Source organism: Schistocerca cancellata, chromosome 3 (genome assembly GCF_023864275.1).
Source record: "Schistocerca cancellata isolate TAMUIC-IGC-003103 chromosome 3, iqSchCanc2.1, whole genome shotgun sequence".
Taxonomy (NCBI): Eukaryota; Metazoa; Arthropoda; class Insecta; order Orthoptera; family Acrididae; genus Schistocerca; species Schistocerca cancellata.
Genome location: NC_064628.1, coordinates 44,831,848 through 44,851,120, shown reverse-complemented (window position 1 = coordinate 44,851,120; position 19,273 = coordinate 44,831,848). Strand labels below are relative to the sequence as shown.

The 19,273-nt window shown below is 40.7% G+C and overlaps 2 protein-coding genes across 2 annotated transcripts in view; both read right to left on the bottom strand.

Moving 5' to 3' along the window:
- LOC126176899 (cuticle protein 4.9-like) overlaps nucleotides 1-19,273 on the bottom strand; it is a 59,802-nt gene that overhangs the window by 19,082 nt on the left and 21,447 nt on the right. The window lies entirely within an intron of this gene.
- LOC126176072 (uncharacterized) lies at nucleotides 3,100-18,264 on the bottom strand. Its single transcript, XM_049923207.1, has 3 exons — nucleotides 18,205-18,264; nucleotides 8,640-8,822; nucleotides 3,100-3,429 (listed from the first exon to the last, which is right to left on the bottom strand). Exons 1-3 carry the CDS (start codon nucleotides 18,262-18,264, stop codon nucleotides 3,214-3,216), a joined length of 459 nt encoding a protein of 152 aa, XP_049779164.1. The 3' UTR covers nucleotides 3,100-3,213.

Here is a 19,273-nt window from a genome sequence, read left to right as displayed (position 1 = left end):
AACACACAATGCAAACGGTTGCTGTGACCAGGAAGCGTGGGCTGCTGATCAATGGCATTACGTTTTTAGCAATGAACTACGGTTCTACACTACCCTGGATGAGCACCATTGGACATTACAGTGACCAGGGAAGAGGCACAGTGGTGTTACAGGGGGCGTCATGGTGTGGGGAACTGCCTGTTTGACCTTAAATTACAGCTCTTAGTGACTGAGGAAACTCTGAGTCTTAATGTGTTACCTCTTCTGTGACAATATTGTGGTGCCAATTTCAAACAGAACAATACTTGTCCATAAGTGGCATAATCACTATTGAATTATTCATGTAATGAATCCCTCCACAGTTGTACTCTTCCAGATAGGCTTAAATATGCTATTGTCAAACCATTACACAAAGAAGGAGACAAATCATCAGTGAAAAACTTCCTACCTTTTTCATTATAGGCAGTATTTTCAAAAGTGTTTCAAAGGGTTATGTACAATAGACTTTATATACACTTAGTACAGGAAAAATATACTCATTCGTAATCATTTTGGTTTTGGGAAAGGACTGTAAACTGATCAAGCTATATTCACTTTTACAGATGATAAATCAAAAGCTATTATCACTTGGAATATTCTATGATCTGGATAAAGCTTTCGATTGTGTTAAGCATGATATGCTCATACAAAAGTTAAAGTATTATGGGATAACAGGAGTAGCAGGCTCATGGTTCTCACCCTTTATCTTTAATAGAAAACAGTATGTGTCTGTATCAGGCTTACCACATAGCAATAGTTATTCAAAATATGAAGCCATCAGAGATGGTGTGCTCCAGGGCTCTATTTTAGGTCCCTTGTTGTTCCTATTATATATTAATGACCTTCAATATGCAGTGTCACAAAATGGAAATTTTGTCTTATTTGCAGATGATACAAGTATTGGTAGAAAAAAGAGTACCTGTGGTCTGACTGAGCAATCAGCTAATGAAATATTTGTATCAATGGGTGGTTTACAGCAAATAGATTGTCACTGAATTTTGACAATACCCAGTGTATACAGTTTAGTACCTCACAAACAATATCAGACCTTATGAGTATAATGTATTCAAACATGAAATTAAAGCTGCGGACAGTGTCAAATTTTTAGGGCTACAAATTGACCCCAACCTAAATTGGAAAACTAACACTCTAAAGCTTAATGAAACGCTTTAATTCAGCTATATTTGCGGTACACATGATAGTTAGTTTATTTGGTCTACTTCCATTCACTATTGAGTTATGGAATCATCTTTTGGGGAAACACCTCTCACAAAGAGAACATTGTTAAAATTCAGAAACGAGTCATTAGAATTATATCTGGTGTCAGTCCCAGATCATCATGCAGAGACATCTTTAAGAAAGCTGGTATTGTAACTGCTACTTCTCAGTACATATATTCACTGATATCCTTTGTCATTTCCAACAGTTCTCTTTTTACACAAAATAGTGCAGAACATGATTATAGTACCAGAACCAAAAACAATCTGTATAAGGACTATGAAAGCTTAACTTTAGTACTAAAAGGAGTCAAATACATGCGTTTCTCAATTAGTGCTGATCTTTTATTCTCCATTTTTCATTACCCGTGTCCTGCCATGTTTCTCTTTCTCCTCCTCCTCGCTCTTCTCTTCTCTTCTGTCAAATACATTACCGCCAGTACATTGGTAACATTTGCAGCCTTTCTTCCTCAGGGGTTACTTCAGTGCTATTTATGTTGTGGATCAGAAAAAAACTATCATTCGTCTTTTATGAGACGAGTAATAATCGTATCTGCAGCTACTAATGAATCTTTTCACTTACTGTGCCAAATTACTCTAATAACTAAAAAAAATGGCTCTGAGCACTACAGGACTCAACTTCTGAGGTCATCAGTCCCCTAGAACTTATAACCACTTAAACTTTACTAGCCTAAGGACATCACACACATCCATGCCCAAGGCAGGATTCGAACCTGTGACCATAGCGGTCTCGCGGTTCCAGACTGTAGCGCCTAGAACCGTACGGCCACTCCGGCCGGCGACACTCTAATAACTGAAGTGGTGGGATACCTATCTTATGAAAGAGTGACTATCTTTTATTTAATCTTTGATCAGCGTAGATTTATGGGCGTCGGTGAAAGTTCTGCAGGCTATTTTGTATTCAGAGAAGTCAGTGCGTAGTAAGTGACATGGAAAAATTGGCAACAAGAGCCAGATGTGTCCAAATGAGGAGAGTGTGTATAAAACAGCGGTAAAACATGAAAGTATCAACAATTTGATGTCATTTTCGCAACTTTGCCTCTAGAGAGGTGCACAAATTGTTTGTCTGTGGGACATTTTTTGGACTGAGCGAAAGTTGAGAATATAAGACAACTTGATTTATTTTATAAACTGAGTGGATACTACCCAAAGCAGGCATAATTTATAGGTTTATGGAAGTAATGGACAAGTTCAGCAATTCCTCTTTTTGTATTCACCAAATGTGGAGTATAAGTGTATGAATCTGGTTTTAGAGCTGTAAAAGAACAGGTGCCCCAGTTTAAGATGAAAACTGAGAGGTCCCGAGTATTTAAGTGGCCTGACACCTTGAAATTAGCACATGTCATATATCAAAAGTTACACAAAATTCAATATAAGTCTCTTCTAATGTATGGCTATTTCACGTCCATTCATACAATCACATGGGGAGAAAATGCTTTCATTCCCAGGTTCCATTGTTTATTTATCTTCAGTGACGTTTTTACTTATTTCATATTCAGCATGGGAAGTCTAGTGTCCAAGTGTGATGTATTTGATCACCTTTGGTTATAAGGCCAACTTCATAACCTGTGAGATCTCGTATTATCTTAATGTTGGCAAAATAAACCTTTTGACTCAGTTGTGTTTGGAAAAATAGTTTTTGCTCTGAATGTGACTTGTTCAAGAGATTTATACCCTCGTTTGCTCTGTATCTTTTAGTACCATTCAGACTTTCCAACCTTTTTGACACGGCTGAGGCTGTCCATAAATCTCAAGATGCTGCTTTAGTTTGAGGAAGACTGTAAGGGAACCACGTGGAATGGATTATTGATGGGGAGAGAAATAATAAATGTACACACTGATATTGTTTTGTGAAACAGTTGTATTTTTAAAAAAGTGTGCTATAAGGCAAGTGTGTTTGGGTGTGGCGTTGATCCGTCATGTGTTGAGTGGTCAGCTGCGGAGTCTCTCGGAGACCTCAGTGGTAGTAGTAGGGGTAGGCGGCGTAGGGGTAGGCCGAGTAGGCGCTGACGACGGGGGCGGCACGGTAGGCGGCGGCGGCGTAGGGGTAGCCGTAGTAGCCGTAGGTGGCCGCGTAGGGCGACGCCACGTACACTGCCTCAGAGCCCTTCAGGTCCTTCTCCTCAGCGGCGAAGGCCACGGCCACCAGCAGAGCCATCAGGACGGCGCACACCTGCAGGAGACACACCATGTCACGCCAACTCAGCAGAACAGCTTACCACATCAAACAAGTAATGGGGTCCACACATTTGGGTCTCATACATTTTCCTTAAACGAATAGTATCTGCGCTCAAATGTAGCTATATCTGGGAGCTAGACTAGACTGTGCTGTACAAGCTGACAAAGACTTATCAGATACGTTAATAAGTTTGTATGTTCCTAAGGGCACTGTGCTCGGTCCACAATTATTTAAATTTACTTAAGAAATATATTCTAAATAGTATTTACACCTTACTGCTATATTAAGGATGCTTCTCTCTGGAAATTATACCTAGGGGAAATTGTTGCAATGTCTAGAATCACCGACAATGATAATGGCCGCTGATACAATAACTACAGGTGCTTAAAATACGTAAATTTTATGGATGTGGGCATGTAGAAAGACCTAAATTGTCCAATTCAAGATTCATCAGGGTACCAGTTTTTTCTAATACCTCAGACCAATCACAATCAGCAGAAAATGTAAGAATGTCATGGAAACAATGAGGGAGTTACTATGTTACAAATTAAAACTCTGTTAGGTCAGTACTCGAGTCCACGTATCTCCCATTCAAGATTATTACCCTCTCTATTGAACAAGCGGAATGCGACAGGAAAAGGCTGAAAGCTGACTGCTCACCACATCTTCCACAGAAGATCTTGTACCGCACTCTGAGTGAACACGTTTAATGAAGAGTGACTTAGCCACAGGAGAGACTCAATTATTTGACTTTTGGCAGTCTGTACGCTACTTTGAATGTATGTGATAAGTCAAAACATCCTGCGAATTACAAGTATCCTGCCCTGAATCGTGGCTTTACCTATTCAGGTACAGTAAATAAATCCACGAAATTCCGAGAATTCAGTCAAAACAAAACTGACTATGTTTGGCTTGGCTTAATTCCCTGTATGTTATGGCTAAAGTAATACATACTGAGAACATGAAGATTCACACAGTATACGCAATATAGTATTACTGTCAGAACTCTATGGAGCTGTAGCCTGTATTCTGCAGTGTTTTGTCGGTGCGCTTGTTTCATACTACGTTCTACTAACAAAAGAAAGTACCACGAGGGAGAGTAGAAGTGATGGATCCTTCTCCTCTTCACCGGAGAGCTTTTGGATGTAGCTGAAAAATGAATGAGTAACGAAAGATGTTGTTCCATACATGAAAATAAGCATGTCTTATTATTTATTCACAAGGGCATCCCCCATTTCCGACATATATGTTACACATGGAGTATAGTGTTGAATTTTGACAACTTGAGATAATCGGTGATGTATTTCCTCTCATTACTGAAAATACATAATGAGAAAAAGACATCGCTGCGTGACCGTGTTCGCGTTTACATCTCTGGCTTTCGCTTTTACACAGGAAACTGATCATGAACTAAAGTTACGGCATAATCCTTCTATTCTTCGAAATTAGATTTGCACCACATATTTCCAGTAACTTTAACTGATACCCGTAAATCAATAGTAGTTTAAAAAAAGAAAAACACGAATATCGATCTTCATACATCTAAGCATGCAACGGAGTCATTTTAGATTTATTCAAACAGGTCACCCAAAGTAGACGAATGGTGAACTCTCAAAGTCTCCCTTAACTTGCTGGTACAAAGTTCACACAAGAGTTGCCTCAGGAAAGCTAAAATTCAGTTTGAGCGTATAACACAGTAAAATAGGCAAACTGCCTACATTTGAAAATAATATTAAAACGAACAATCACTGTCCCTGCAGAATTGCTATGGGTTCTGTGTTCTTTGTTCGAGTAATATGAAAAGAAGCCATAAGCATTGCCTATACTAATTTGTGTACAAAGTAGAATCAAGGAATAATAGCACTAGTGAGATGACTGTGGTCTTACCTAAGTAACTTAATAGCAGCTTGTGTACTTCACGATAAAGCTGGGACTCTAACTATCCTTAGGTATAGTGTCACTCATTCAACAACAGACAACATAAAATTCTCAAAAAGAAATTCTTTCCCTCGGCAACAGGGTTCAAAAATCAAAACAATGTGACGAAGTCCATATACCAGTCCGTCATTGCTATAATCTATGAGTTTCAAACTCATTACAGATCTGTAGTTTTTTATTAAGAGGTAATTTCACGAATATATGACATAAATATTCGACAAAATCAAATGAGAATTCTTCCATCTGAAATCGTGTTCCTCATAAAATACACTCTGTGGTAGCCAATCAACATCTGGGAAAAGCATGGCAGAAGGAGAGTCTGTGTACTCATGTGCGCCTGTATTCTGAGATAAGACACAGAGGCGTCCTAGCATAGACGAGGAAGCCTCACTTTCACTAGTTTCATCGTGTCAGGTAAGTTTCGGCGTCTTCCTCACGATACTAAAAATCCTGCTTTTTTATGTAACAGTTTTACTGCCACACCATGGATCTGACTGAAGTCTTCTCTCGACAGAATAATTTACCAGGAAACAGTATCCTGATTAAAAAATGTAAGTACATCTTACTTCTTAAAAACCTTGCGAACTTTTGCATGATATAGTCTAACAGGTATCTAACAAAACAAATGTTTTACTACAAAAGAATGTTTAAAACCTGAAGATGGCAGCTAAGTCTGCTGGAACCGGTTCCCTTAATAAAATATATTTTGTGCGATATCGGTTTAGAATGATTTTGAACAAACAGAAAATCAGTTACAGACGTTTAAAATGTTTCATAAAGTTAGAAAGCCTGAGAATGTTTTTGAATGTGGAACTATAACTTAAATCCTGAAAGTTATGATCGTTAACCATACTATTCGATTCACTGCATTGTGATCACAGACAACTGCTAATTAAAACTCTTCTCGTTATGGTTTTCGAACTGAAAAGGATGTCTTTTATCTAAAAAATTTTCATTTGATTTTGTGCTTTCAGTGATATAAAAAAAAAAGTGAGAGAGTCCTCTTGTTTCCTCCACTGGCTCCGGATGAACGTAACAGAAGCGAAAAATTTGCGCAGACTAGAGCTGAGATTTATTGTAAAATGGTAAGTGTAGTCTGGTGTAAGTTAGCCACTCAGAAATGAAATTTACTGTCGATGAAACTTCGCGAAAAAATGTGTTTTTAGAACAGTAAATCTAGTGTGATGTCAATAAGTCTGAAAAGTATCATAATTTTCGTTCAAAACCCATATTACGAGAGTTAAAATGAACGTTATTTTCTGTTAGCCCTTGTATAAGTAATGTTTATGAACGGTGAGTTAACTAGGCAGCTTGTAAGAAGACAATAGTTTGAATTATCTCAGGCCGTACTAACAGCCCAGTCTCGCTATGAGCGCTGTGAGGGTAATGCAAAAGAAAGGGAGAGCCCGCCTTTGCAGCAACGTGCCTCTGGTACTGAAGTAGAACAAACCTTTACTTGCATATAGGAATGGTACTGACTTAGTTGCGAAAAGCGTTCCACAAGCAAGATATCCCTGAAATTACGTATTTTCCACCGTGAAAAAGTCTCAAAGTACTCATGGCTCTCCACGAATTAAATACGTTATGATTTTCATCGCAGGTGTAAGCAATTAAGGTTGCCCGTCGTCCACTGGAGTACTGATGCGCGGTGTGCGACCCTTACCAGGTAGGATTGACGTAGGACATCGAAAAAGTTCAAAGAAGGGCAAACAACTTAGTATTATCACGAAAAGGGAAGAGTATGGCACCGAAGCTGGGATGGTGATAACTAAAACAAAGGCATTTCCTGTCGCGACAAGATCTTTTCGCTATACTTCAAGCACCAACTTTCTCCTCCAAATGCGAAAATGTTTTGTTGACTCCCACAAACAAAGGAAGAAATAAGCAGCGTAATAAAATAAGAGAAATCAGAAGTCGCAGAGGAAACTTTAACTGTTCCTCTTCGAGGCTGTTCGAGACTGGATGGCTAGAAACATAATCTGACAGGGGTTTGATAGACGCTCTGCCAAAACAATTAAGTGTGAACTGCAGAGCAGTCAGATCTAGATTACGAAGTGATCCTCTTCGTTAATAAGTGTAACATAACACGTGTAAATATACGAAGGAATGCGGTATCGTCTGAGCACACAACCGCCAGTCAGACATTGAAATCAACTACTGTTTCATGCCCTAGAAGCGCTCTCATGGAGCTCGATGTACCTGCATATGTCTGGAGGGTACATCATCTACAACTTCACACTGAACTAGTTGCGGAAAAGGAGAACTTACCACGAGTACTGGAGTGGAACAAACATTTAGTGGTGCAAAGGACCAGCGTTTCTATAGGGCAGAAATCAGCGACAGTCTACGGCATACTATAAACTTTAACAAAAATCTCCACATATTCATCTGTAATTCTAGGTGTGTTCCACAAAAATACCACAAATTACAATTAAGAACCCACTGTAACTCTCACAGATATGCCTTTCTGGCGTGTTGACAATGCAGCTAATGTCCTTACGACTAAAGGCCGGAAGATGAAACTGTCAATTCGAAATGAACATTGGCAAAAAGGAAATTCTATTGAGAAGACTCAAGACAGATTCTACAATGGATTTCTACATTAATTACGCTGTCTCTGTTTTGCCAATAAATCTCCACTATGATTGGTATGATGTAATAAAGTGTTCTTGAGATTAAATGCGTTACCGTTCGATATGAAAAGAATTGGTCTACGCATTGATAGTTTCAACAGTCCGAAGAAAGCAGAGCTAGACCTAGAAGCACTAGACCAAACGTGATTGTGAATCTTATAGATAGGAGGGGTCTGGTGATAGAAAAATCATTAAATAAAGGAACAAGTTACGGTAACGTAGACTGACATTGACAGCTTGGGAAAAGACGTCACTGCGTGCCCAAGAGGCCCAATGTAGTTGGATTTACCGTGAGACTTGGTGAACTGAAACTTCTCATGAACCAGGCACCTACTGCGGAAATGGAGAGCATACCACGAGTACTAGAAAGGAGCAAACTTTTGGTGCTCTACAGGACTGGCAAGGACAATCAGACAAACGTAGAGCTGAAACGTACGATGGGAAGTCAAGAAATAAACAATTCCCGCGTTACGGCAAGATACCGTCTCACACGCAAAAATCCCAAAGTAGTGCAGGGTCCGTGCAAGTTAAGAATATTACAGTTTCCAACGGTTCTAAGCAAGCAGCGGTAGGCCTAGATTATGAGGGTTACTGTCAGGAGCGGCCTATGCCACTTGGACACGTGGTACTTACGAAAGCCTTCATGGTGTCGGCGGAGGTGGTTGGAGACGAGCTGCGGTCAGAGAGCAGAGGAACCTCGGAACTCGAGTGATGCCCAGCGGTGTCCAGTGGTCCCTTATATACGGAGCGGTCGGCCCCCGTCCTTGGCGGCTTCTGCCCTGGGCTGCCCACGGGTTCGCCGACCGGCTCCGCTTTCTGCCGGCCTTTCGGCTACCGCTTACACACTGCTTAATCTAACTTAAACTAACTTACGCCAAGGACAACACACACACCCATGCCCGAGGGAGGACTCGAACCTCCGACGGAGGGAGCCGCGCGGACCGTGGCCACAGACCGCACGCCTGTCCAGCGCGGAAAGAAGTCTGTTAATAGTGGTATTAAACTTTCCTCTACATATACTCAGTATCTCAGTGCAGCTAGTAAATATTTTATTTAGTGTGACTTTAGCTATCAGAGTGAACTTACTGTAGTGTTGCCAGAAGAGCCAACACTGTGTTGCAAGAGGAGGCCGAAATGCACGCGTCAACTCACGCAGGTGGGCGGTAGGTCTGAAACAGGATACGTAATGAATGCTATAAAGAAAAGTACGTAGCTGCTGGAATACTTAACTTTAATCCATCATTTGTATACAGCATTCTTGATGATACAAGTGAGACTCTCTCTAGAAATGGTTAATGGCGCCTTGCTAGGTCGTAGCCATGGACTTAGCTGAAGGCTATTCTAACTATCTCTCGGCAAATGAGAGAAAGGCTTCGTCAGTGTAGTCGCTAGCAAAGTCGTCCGTACAACTGGGGCGAGTGCTAGTACGTCTCTCTAGACCTGCCGTATGGTGGCGCTCGGTCTGCAATTACTGACAGTGGCGACACGCAGGTCCGACATGTACTAATGGACCGCGGCAGATTTAAAGCTACCACCTAGCAAGTGTGGTGTCTGGCGGTGACACCACACTTACTGTTTCTCGAAAGTGAGGCTCTTAGGTTATGTAGAATTTCTATGTGTGTTGGTGAAAACTAGATATCAGTTTGAGATGGAACAAAAACAATCAAATGTGCAGGCTTTAGAAGAAGCAGGCAAGGCAGAACCGACTGCGTTTGACCCAAAGATAGAAACTTTAAGACAGTTAAGTTTACAGGCCGCTAGACAGTACGAAATGCCCACCAAGGAGGACTTTGTCAGTCTACCCAGTAAGGAAGACATAGCAAATTTACCCTCTGAGCAGGATTTTATTGTCTAACACAGCGAAGCATCTGGGATTGCACGGCAACATGCGAATTTTGCTACAAGAGTTACACAATTAGTAACTGAAATCACAGAACTAAAAAAGTGACAGGAAAAGTTTCCACAACAAGGACAGAAAACTCGGCCTGAAACCACCACTCCTCCTGTTGCGGACTAAGTTGTATAGGTAACCAACATTAAATCTGGCCATTAGAAAAGGATACCGGAAAAGTCGGACGAATGGAAGCTATACTTTTCCCCAGAGATAAATACTTAGTCTGAGACAAGTGAGGTGGAAGTTAGACGAACTGTAGATGACAAGATTAAGTTGGTGGTTGGAAACTTACTTGGCTCTAATACATCATGCGATTCAAAAGTTCAGGAGGAGCTACATAGGATTAAGCGACAGAGAGATTCGAATCTCGAACAATGGCAAACTCTGATGACTTGCCAAGTAGAGAAGGTGTTTGAAGAAGTAGAACAAGTGCGATAGTAATACGTTGTACGTGATTCAGTACAGCCACAAACCTCGAGCACTGAATCATATTGTGGAAATGCAGATCCATTTCAAATAGAGCCGAGAAACAACATGAATTCAAATACTGAGGTGAGTCCCACCACATAAGACACGCTACAGTGCTTATGGGAAAGAAACTCTGAAGCTTAGACAGTTCCGACGTTTATCAACTGATAAATGTTTTAGTTATTGAAGGTTTAATAGTAGACTACATCCTCAGTGAGCACTTAGCTCTTGAAAATGGGACATAAAGTTCGACTTTTCAGAGGGTCATATCTCATGCCATATCAACAGAGCGGTAACCTGATTAGAGCTTACTCAGCCAGAAAGGAGTCGTGGAAAACATTGCTGGCAGAATAAGCTACGTCTTATTCATGAGAAACGGCATTACATGCTGAATTCACTGGTCTGGAAAATTTGTGTGCTTCTGCTTTACACAGAAGTTCAGTAAACATTATGAGAATCCCAGCACCTTAACCTTTACAATAGCAGCAATTGACAGACATCATATTGCAACATTCGGATGTTTTTGAGGAACGGCCAGGTATCATTAAAGGATATATATACATACCTTTTAGATATTTTTCCTCACCAACCGTTTAGCACATCTTTTATGTAGTTCTCTGGTCACTATGGTAGACTCTTGAAGACGAAATTTAGAGAATGTTGATAGAGACATCCACCAAGCCATATTGTAGCTCCTTTCTGTAGTGCCTAGACCAGGTGGAAAGATGCAACTTGTATTCGATGATTGGGTGATTAACATGATTATTGTACCAGTTTGGAGATGGAGAATGTGGGTGCATTAGTAAAAAAGTTTTATGGGGTAAAATACTCAACAATCATCGATCTCTGACCTTCATATTGGCATGGACCAATAAAACCAGAGCCAAGGAAATATACTGCCTACATTTATACTGAAAGGTCATGTTAGTTCAGGGTTATTCCCTTTGGGTTGAGCATTACCTCAAGAGTTTAATGTAGGCATTAGACACAGTGTTGGGACCAGTACTTAGGAGTCAACTAACTTCAGTTGTGGATGACCTTCTATTGGCAACAACGGCATTGGAGGAACAAATTACCCTACTTCCACAAGTGCTAGACATTTAAGCAAACTGGGGTTACAGCTAATCATAAGAAGTCACATTTTTGTATAATACGAATCAACTTTGTTGGTCATCTCACCAACATTTAAGCGAAGTGGGATTACAGATCATAAAAAGTCACATTTTCTCAAATATGAATCAAGTGTCTTGGTCGACTCATCAATTCGGAAGGTATTCTATCTCATAGTGGCAAGATACGAGCGATTAATAATTTTGAAGTACCAGGAACTAAAAAAGAATCGCTTTGAGATCAGTCTATGAATCCCAGAACTTTGCTTTGATTGTTGAGGAAAGATGTACTTTGGCAGTGGATACCAGAATGTCAGAAATCGTTTGAAGCAATTAAGTCATTGCCAATATGTTCTCAAATTTTATGTCATCCTCATACGTCTTCAGAGTATGGACTTATGACTGAACCCTCAGCTGTAGGTTTTTGTACGTTCTTTGCAAGTCGGATTTTACCAGACTGTGAAAGGTCTTATACTACTACAGAGCTGGAAGTACTAGTCGTGGTATGGGCATTTCAGAAATTTTATTACTATTTGTATGGGAAGGGTAACGGCCTTGTCACAATGGTTGCACCGGTTCCCATGAGATCACCGAAGTTGCTGTGGGGCGTGGTCGGCACTTGGAAGGGTGACCATCCAGGCCGCCATGCGCTGTTGCCGTTTTTCGGGGTGCACTCAGCCTCGTGATGCCAATTCAGGAGCTACTCGGCTGAAGAGTAGCGACTTCGGTCAAGAACACCATCATAACGACCGGGAGAACGGTGTACTGACCCCTCGCCCCTCCTACCTGCATTCTCCACAGAGGATGACACGGCGGTCTGATGGTCCCGGTAGGCCACACGCGGCCTGAATACGGAGTGCTTTTATTTGTATGGGAAAGAAACAATAGATTACTAGTGGCGCAATACCTAGTAAACTTGTAGTTACAGATTTGCCAATGGTGTTTCTCGCTAGCTGTCACTTGCATGAGCTAAGATTGCTTTATGCCATTCGACAGAGTCCCCTCTGTCCTCCCTTCCTACCCTTCACATCATCTCTTGGTCATCACAAGTGTTAATGATGTAGTTTGATTTCCACGCTTCTAACCCTGATTCTTAATTTTCCTCTAAAATGTTTATTGCTATTTTATCTTTCTACAGTTGTTTCTGGGACTGAATTAGTTAATTATTGAGTCTCGACATTTAATGCAAGATCCCAACTCTACGAAAACCATGCCACTTGGTGCCATGTTATAGCTAGTTCTGTAACTAGAGTATGTGGTGCTGGTTAACTGAGTACCGTTATGACGATGGATACCCTTTCACACAGTACTGTAAGTTAATTTCTTTCCCCTGGTGTGTAAACTTGGTTGCTAATGAATTCAAGTATGTTCAGTCTTAATATTTCATCTATAAATTGTGCTTTCATGGTGACTGATGTTTTTGTCAGATATTGTCATGCTAGGCCGTGTTCGAAACGTCTAAATGTAAAGTCTGAACAAGTAAGGGACTCTTTTTTAATAGCTGCTAAAGAGCGTAAAAAGGACCTACTCAGTATCCAGAAGCTCCTGTGGAATACATAATTGACCACTAGCTATGGCAAGCAGCGGACTCGCCAACATAAAACATGGAGGGGTGTGCTGTGTTGTCGGCAGAGAAGCAGCAACAGTAGACTGGGTCGGTAAGGAAAGCTCAGTGACATCAAATGTGGTCCAGTCACTGGCCGTCAACTCAGCAACAAAACCATCAGGGACATTACAACCCTTCTGGATCTGCCCAGGTCGACTGTTGGTGGTGTGATTGTGAAGCGAAAATCCGAAGGAACAACCACAACTAAACCAAGACCAGACACACCTTATGTACTGAGTGATAGAGACCATCGAGCAATGCGGATGGGGGTTGTAAGAAATGGCATGAAATCAACAGAAGAATCACTCGTAGAGTTCCAAAGTGATATCAGCAGTCCAGCTGACAAAGTGACTGTTCGCGAAGAGTAAGAAAGAATGGCATCCAATGGTTGAGAAGTTCCCCATAAACCAATCATTTTTGTAGTCAATGTTAAGTGACGCCTGACATGATCCAAATAGTGACGCCACTGGATAGTGGATGACGGAGAACGAGTGATTTGGAGTGATGAGTCACGCCGTGCCCTCTGACAATCTGACGGAAGGGTTTGGGTTTGGCGAACGTCTGGAGAACATTATCTGCCTTCCTGTGCAGTACCAACAGTGAAGTATGGAGAAGGTGATGATATGGTATGAGGGTGCTTTTCGTGGTTTGTAAGTACACCTCTTATTGCATCAATTGTGAGGTAACTGTTTATGTGCTATAACGTTCCTGAAATGGACTGACCTGCCCGGAGTCCCGAGCTAAACCAAACTGAACGTCTGTGAAATGAGTTAGAATTTCAACATCGCTCCAGAATCCCAGCGTCAGACATCGTTACTTACCCTGATTTCGTTCTTTTAGGAAGAATTAGCTGCCATTACTCCAGACATTCGCACACTCCAACGGAGTCAACCAACCAAAAAGGAGATGATGATGTTTGGTTTGTGGGGCGCTCAACTGCGGGGTTATCAGCGCCCGTACAAATTCCCAACCTTTGCTAGAGGCAGGTTAAAACCCCTGACCCTTCCGGGAATCGAACCTGCCACCCCGTGCTTGGGAAGCGAGATCGCGACCGTGAAAATACGAGCTGCGGACCCCATAAAGGAGAAGGTGGACACACCTCATATTAATGTCCACTGATAGGTGTCTGGACAGTTCTAATCTGATGGTGTACAACCTCCGTCTCAATATAATAGGTATATGTGTTTTGCCATTTGATACATGTGAGTGGACCGGGTAATCTAGGCCGAAAGTGAAATACTGACTCTCCAAGCCGAGAGCTGTCACATGAGGAATCTGACCCTGCGACTTTTTATCGTCATATCGAGGATGTACTAAGTCCAAAATGACAATAGTATTGTAGCAGTTGTAGTTCTTTAAGAATATGTCTCCTTCTCTTCGGTGTGATATTTGTTCTGTACTGAAAATAAATCTGTGACAAACTGAACCTAAATATTACTCTAATTAATGATGGTTTAATGTTACAGTGACTGCTACATAAAATGCATACTCAGAAACTCAATATAAAAGAGAAAGATGAGAAAAAGAGTCACTTGTCGCTTGTAAGGTGTGTATGGAGTATCGGAAACACATTTACAAATATCGGGGAAAATTCTTCAGACCAATGCAGGAAAACTGTATATGTTAGGTGTTCTCTAAGAATGTGGAGAAAACAACGGAACAGTTGCAGTCAAGATATCGTTCCAGTATCAAGTACCATTTAGAATGGTTGCAGTGGACAAATTACACGACTACCCCATTTTATATCTATTTCATCGGTTCCTCGATACTCATGCACATATCACATTTCAAATCGCAGTCATCTGATCACAGTCGCAACATGAAATGTAACTTAGATAGTAGCCCAGCTGTTCCAATTCATAAACCAAACATATCTCAAACTTCTTCTCCATCGTAATACCGGTATCTGGAAGATGGTCATTCATCTCCAGGCACAGCTCAGTATCATGTTACATTTAAGGAAAAAAAAGTGCACTTTCTCAAATCAATTTTGCAATTTTTCCGAAAAAATTAACACAGTCATTTAACTCTGTCCAAAAAATGAAACATATCCATTGGCTGACAAAAAACTTCTGCATCCAGAAATGATCGGACGTTGTAACTACGTACACGTACACACTATCGGCGAGTATGTAACTAACTAAAATTGAAATTCTCTGTGGTAAGTTGAAAGACCACCAAAGTGCGTTAGTGTTGTTCGTGTTTAGTGTTGTTTATGTTTTGTTTTGTTACAAGGTCTGCTAGGGCGTATAACAGGCGTGAACAACGACAGATATTGAGAGATCACTATGAAAAACAAAGAGATGCGTCGTACCCGTGCCAGATTGCGTTATCGGCACACGACAGAGTTTGAGTGTCCTCATTGTGGGTGTCCATTTGGTTGGCTGCTCGAATCGTGCAATACCCAGAGATTTGGAGCATTTGGATGTGACACTGACCCAGTTTTGTTCTGCGTGGGAAAGTGACGCTAGGTATAATCGTTGTCATGTATCTGGTCGACTACATCTGACTTCCACAAGGAAGACCGCCGAACTGTACACCAAGGATACCGCCGGCCCATGAAATACTCACCTGGCATCAAAGAACAAGTAACGGACTCCCTGAACATTCTGTGTAATCCCGCACAACTGGTCGGAGGTTAGCAGCAACTGGACTATGGAATTATAGACCCATGCATAGGCTGCTCTCAACACACAATGCAAACGGTTGCTGTGAAAAGGGAGCGTGGGCTGCTGATCAATGGGATCACGTTTTCAGCAATGAACTACGATTCTACACTACCCTGGATGAGTACCATTGGACATTACGGTGACCAGGGCAGAGGCACAGTGGTGTTACAGGGGGCCTCATGGTGTGGGGAACCGCCTGTTTGACCTTAAATCACAGCTCTTAGTGACTGAGGGAACTCTTGAGTCTTAATGTGTTACCTTTTGTGTGACAATATTGTGGTGCCAGTTTCCAACAGAACAATACTTGTCCATAAGTGGCATACGTCTCTATTGAGTTACCCATGTAAAGAATCCCTCCACAGTGGTACTTTTCCAGATAGACTTAAATATGCTATTATCAAACCATTGCATAAGAAAGGAGATAAATCATCAGTGGAAAACTTCCATCCCATTTCATTATTGGCAATATTTTCAAAAGTGTTTCAAAGAGTTATGTGCAATAGACTTTATAAACAGTTAGTACAGAAAAATATTCTCATTCACAACCAGTTTCGATTTCGGAAAGGACTGTAAACTGATCAAACTATATTCACTTTTACAGATGATAAATCAAAAGTTATTAGCACTTGGAATGTTCTGTGATCTGGATAAAGCTTTCGATTGTGTTAAGCATGATATGCTCATACAAAAGTTAAAGTATTATGGGATAACAGGAGTAGCAGGCTCATGGTTCTCTGCCTATATCTTTAATAGAAAACAGTATGTGTCTGTATCAGGCTTACCACCTGGCAATAGTTATTCAAAATATGAAGCCATCAGGCAAGGGGTGTCCCAGGGCTCTATTTTAGGTCCCTTGATGTTCCTATTATGTGTTAATGACCTTCCATATGCAGTGTCACAAAATGGAAATTTTGTCTTATTTGCAGACGATACAAGCATTGGTATAAAAAAGAGTACCTGTGATCTCACTGAGCAGTCAGTTAATGAAATATTTATATCAATGGGTGGTTTACAGCAAATAGATTGTCACTGAATTTTGACAATACCCAGTACATACAGTTTAGTACCTCACAAAGAATATCTGACCCTATGAGTATAACGTATTCAAACATGAAATTAAAGCTGCGGACAGTGTCAAATTTTTAGGGCTACAAATTGACCGCAACTTAAATTGGAAAACTCACACTCTAGAACTTAATGAAACGCCTTAGTTCAGCTACAATTACAGTACGCATGATAACAGAAATAGGTGATTTAAAAGTGAATAATTCAGTTTATTCGGCCTACTTCCATTCACTAATGCGTTGTGGAATCACCTTTTGGGGAACCTCCTCTCAGAAAGAGAACATTTTCAAAATTCAGAAACGAGTCATTAGAATTATATCTGGTGTCAGTCCTTGATCATCATGCAGAGACCTCTTTAAGAAACTTAGTATTCTAAATACTGCTTCTCAGTACACATACTCACTGATATCCTTTTGTCATTTCCAGCATGTGTCTTTTTACACAAAATAGTGCAAAACATGATTATAATACCAGAACCAATAACAATCTGTACAAGAACTATAAAACCTTAACATTAGTACAAAAAGGAGTCAAATACATGGGTACTCATATAGTCAATAACTTACCAGAGTATATCAAAGGTCTTGTAAGTGATAAATATCGGTTTCAGAATGAATGAGAGAACTTCCTGCTGGCCAACTCCTTTTACTCTGTCGACGAAAATCTTCACAATGATTATACCTCATAACTCCGTCTGCACAAGAATTGTACAATATCCATGTACCTGAGAAAAAAAAGAAAAAGAGAAAAGAACCTTTGACTCTTTCCACATCCCAGAGACTCCTCTCCAAGGGATCTATGGAAAACGATGAATGTAGTGTAATGTATTGATGTCTGTGTGATGGTGAAGAACTCCTATTGCCGACAGGATTCCCAGATCTGTTCCCAACAGAACGTGTGTGGGTACATCTGGGATGTCAACTCTGTCATAGTGCCAGTGTCCAGGGTGACAGGATCAGGTACAAGAGTTGTAGACCAGTTTGATTCAGGAGAGGATCCAACAGCTTTATGACACCCTTCCCAACCGCTTCGGTGCATCAATCCAAGTTGGAGGGGGTGCAACGTCGTATGGAAAAGTCAAGCCAAGTTCTTTGTTAATTTGATTCGACTTGTCGATTTGTAATCACTAATCCAAGTTGGAGGGGGTGCAACGTCGTATGGAAAAGTCGAGCCAAGTTCTTTGTTAATTTGATTCGATTTGTCGATTTGTAATCACTGAAATATCATATACCTTCTCAACTTGTGAATTTTCATTACGTTTTGTCCTTCCCTTCAAAGTACTTCACTTTCTTTGTGAGCCACTGTATTCACTTGTTTTCTCAGCTCCGCTTGTTTCTTTTAGTGTTTCTCAGTTAGTGATGTCCTTTTATCCTCCTCTCTTCATTACCCGTGTCCTGTCATGTTTCTCTTCTTCCTCCTCCTCGCGCTTCTCTTCTTTCAGATCCATTACCGCTAATACATTGTTAATATTTGCAGCCGTTCTTCCTCAGTGGTTACTTCAGTGCTGTTTATGTTATGGATCAGAAAAAAAAACTATTATTCTTTTGTGAGACGAGTTATAATCGTATCTGCAGCTACTAATATCTCAGTTCACTTACTGTGCCAAATTACGCTAATACCTGTAGTGGTATGATACCTATCTTATCAAAGAGTTTCTAACTCTTACTTAATCGTTGATCAGGGTAGATTTAACCGCGTCAGTGAAAGTTCTGCAGGCTAATTTGCATTCAGAGAACTCAGGGGGTAGTAAGCAACATGGAAAAATTGGCAACAAGTGCCAGATGTGTCCAAATGAGAAGAGTGTGTTTAAAAGAACGTCAAAAGACGAAAATATTAACAATTTGATATCATTTCCGCAGTTTGGCCTCTGGAGAGGTGCACAAATTGTTTGTGTGTGAGACATTTTTTGGACTGAGCGAATGTGAGAATATAAGACAACTTCCTTTATTTAATCAATTAATTTGACTGATTAGATACTAGCCAAAGTATGCATTATTTATAGCTTTGTGGAAGTAATGGACAAGCTCACCAATTGCTCTTTTCCCATTCAGCAAATGTGAAGTATAAGATCTGTATCCAGTGTATGTATCTGGTCTTAGAGCTGTGTAACAGTGGGTGTCCCAGTTTAAGATGAAAACTCAGAGGTCCTTGGAGTAGTTAAGTGGCCTGTCACCTTGAAACTGGCGCAGGTCGTATATTAAAAGTTACACAAAATTCAATATACGTCTTGTCTAATGTACAGCTATTTCACATACATTCATGGAGTCACATGGCGAGAAAATGCTTTCATTCCCCGGGTACACTGATTATTTATCTTCAGAGACGTTTTTACTTATTTCGTATTCAGTATGGGAAGTCTAATGTGGCAAGTGTGATGATTTTGATCTACTTTGGTTATAAGGTCAACTTCGTTACCAATGAGATCTCGCATTTTCTTAATGTTGGCAAAAGAGACT

Coding starts and splice junctions, on each gene's coding strand:
- LOC126176072 (XM_049923207.1), bottom strand. CDS start 18,264: ATGGATCTGAAAGAAGAGAAGCGCGAGGAGGAGGAAGAAGAGAAACAT. Junction 8,823..18,204: donor AGAAACATGACAGGACACGG/GTAATGAAGAGA, acceptor AAAGGCCGGCAG/AAAGCGGAGCCGGTCGGCGA. Junction 3,430..8,639: donor CCGACACCATGAAGGCTTTC/GTAAGTACCACG, acceptor TGTCTCCTGCAG/GTGTGCGCCGTCCTGATGGC.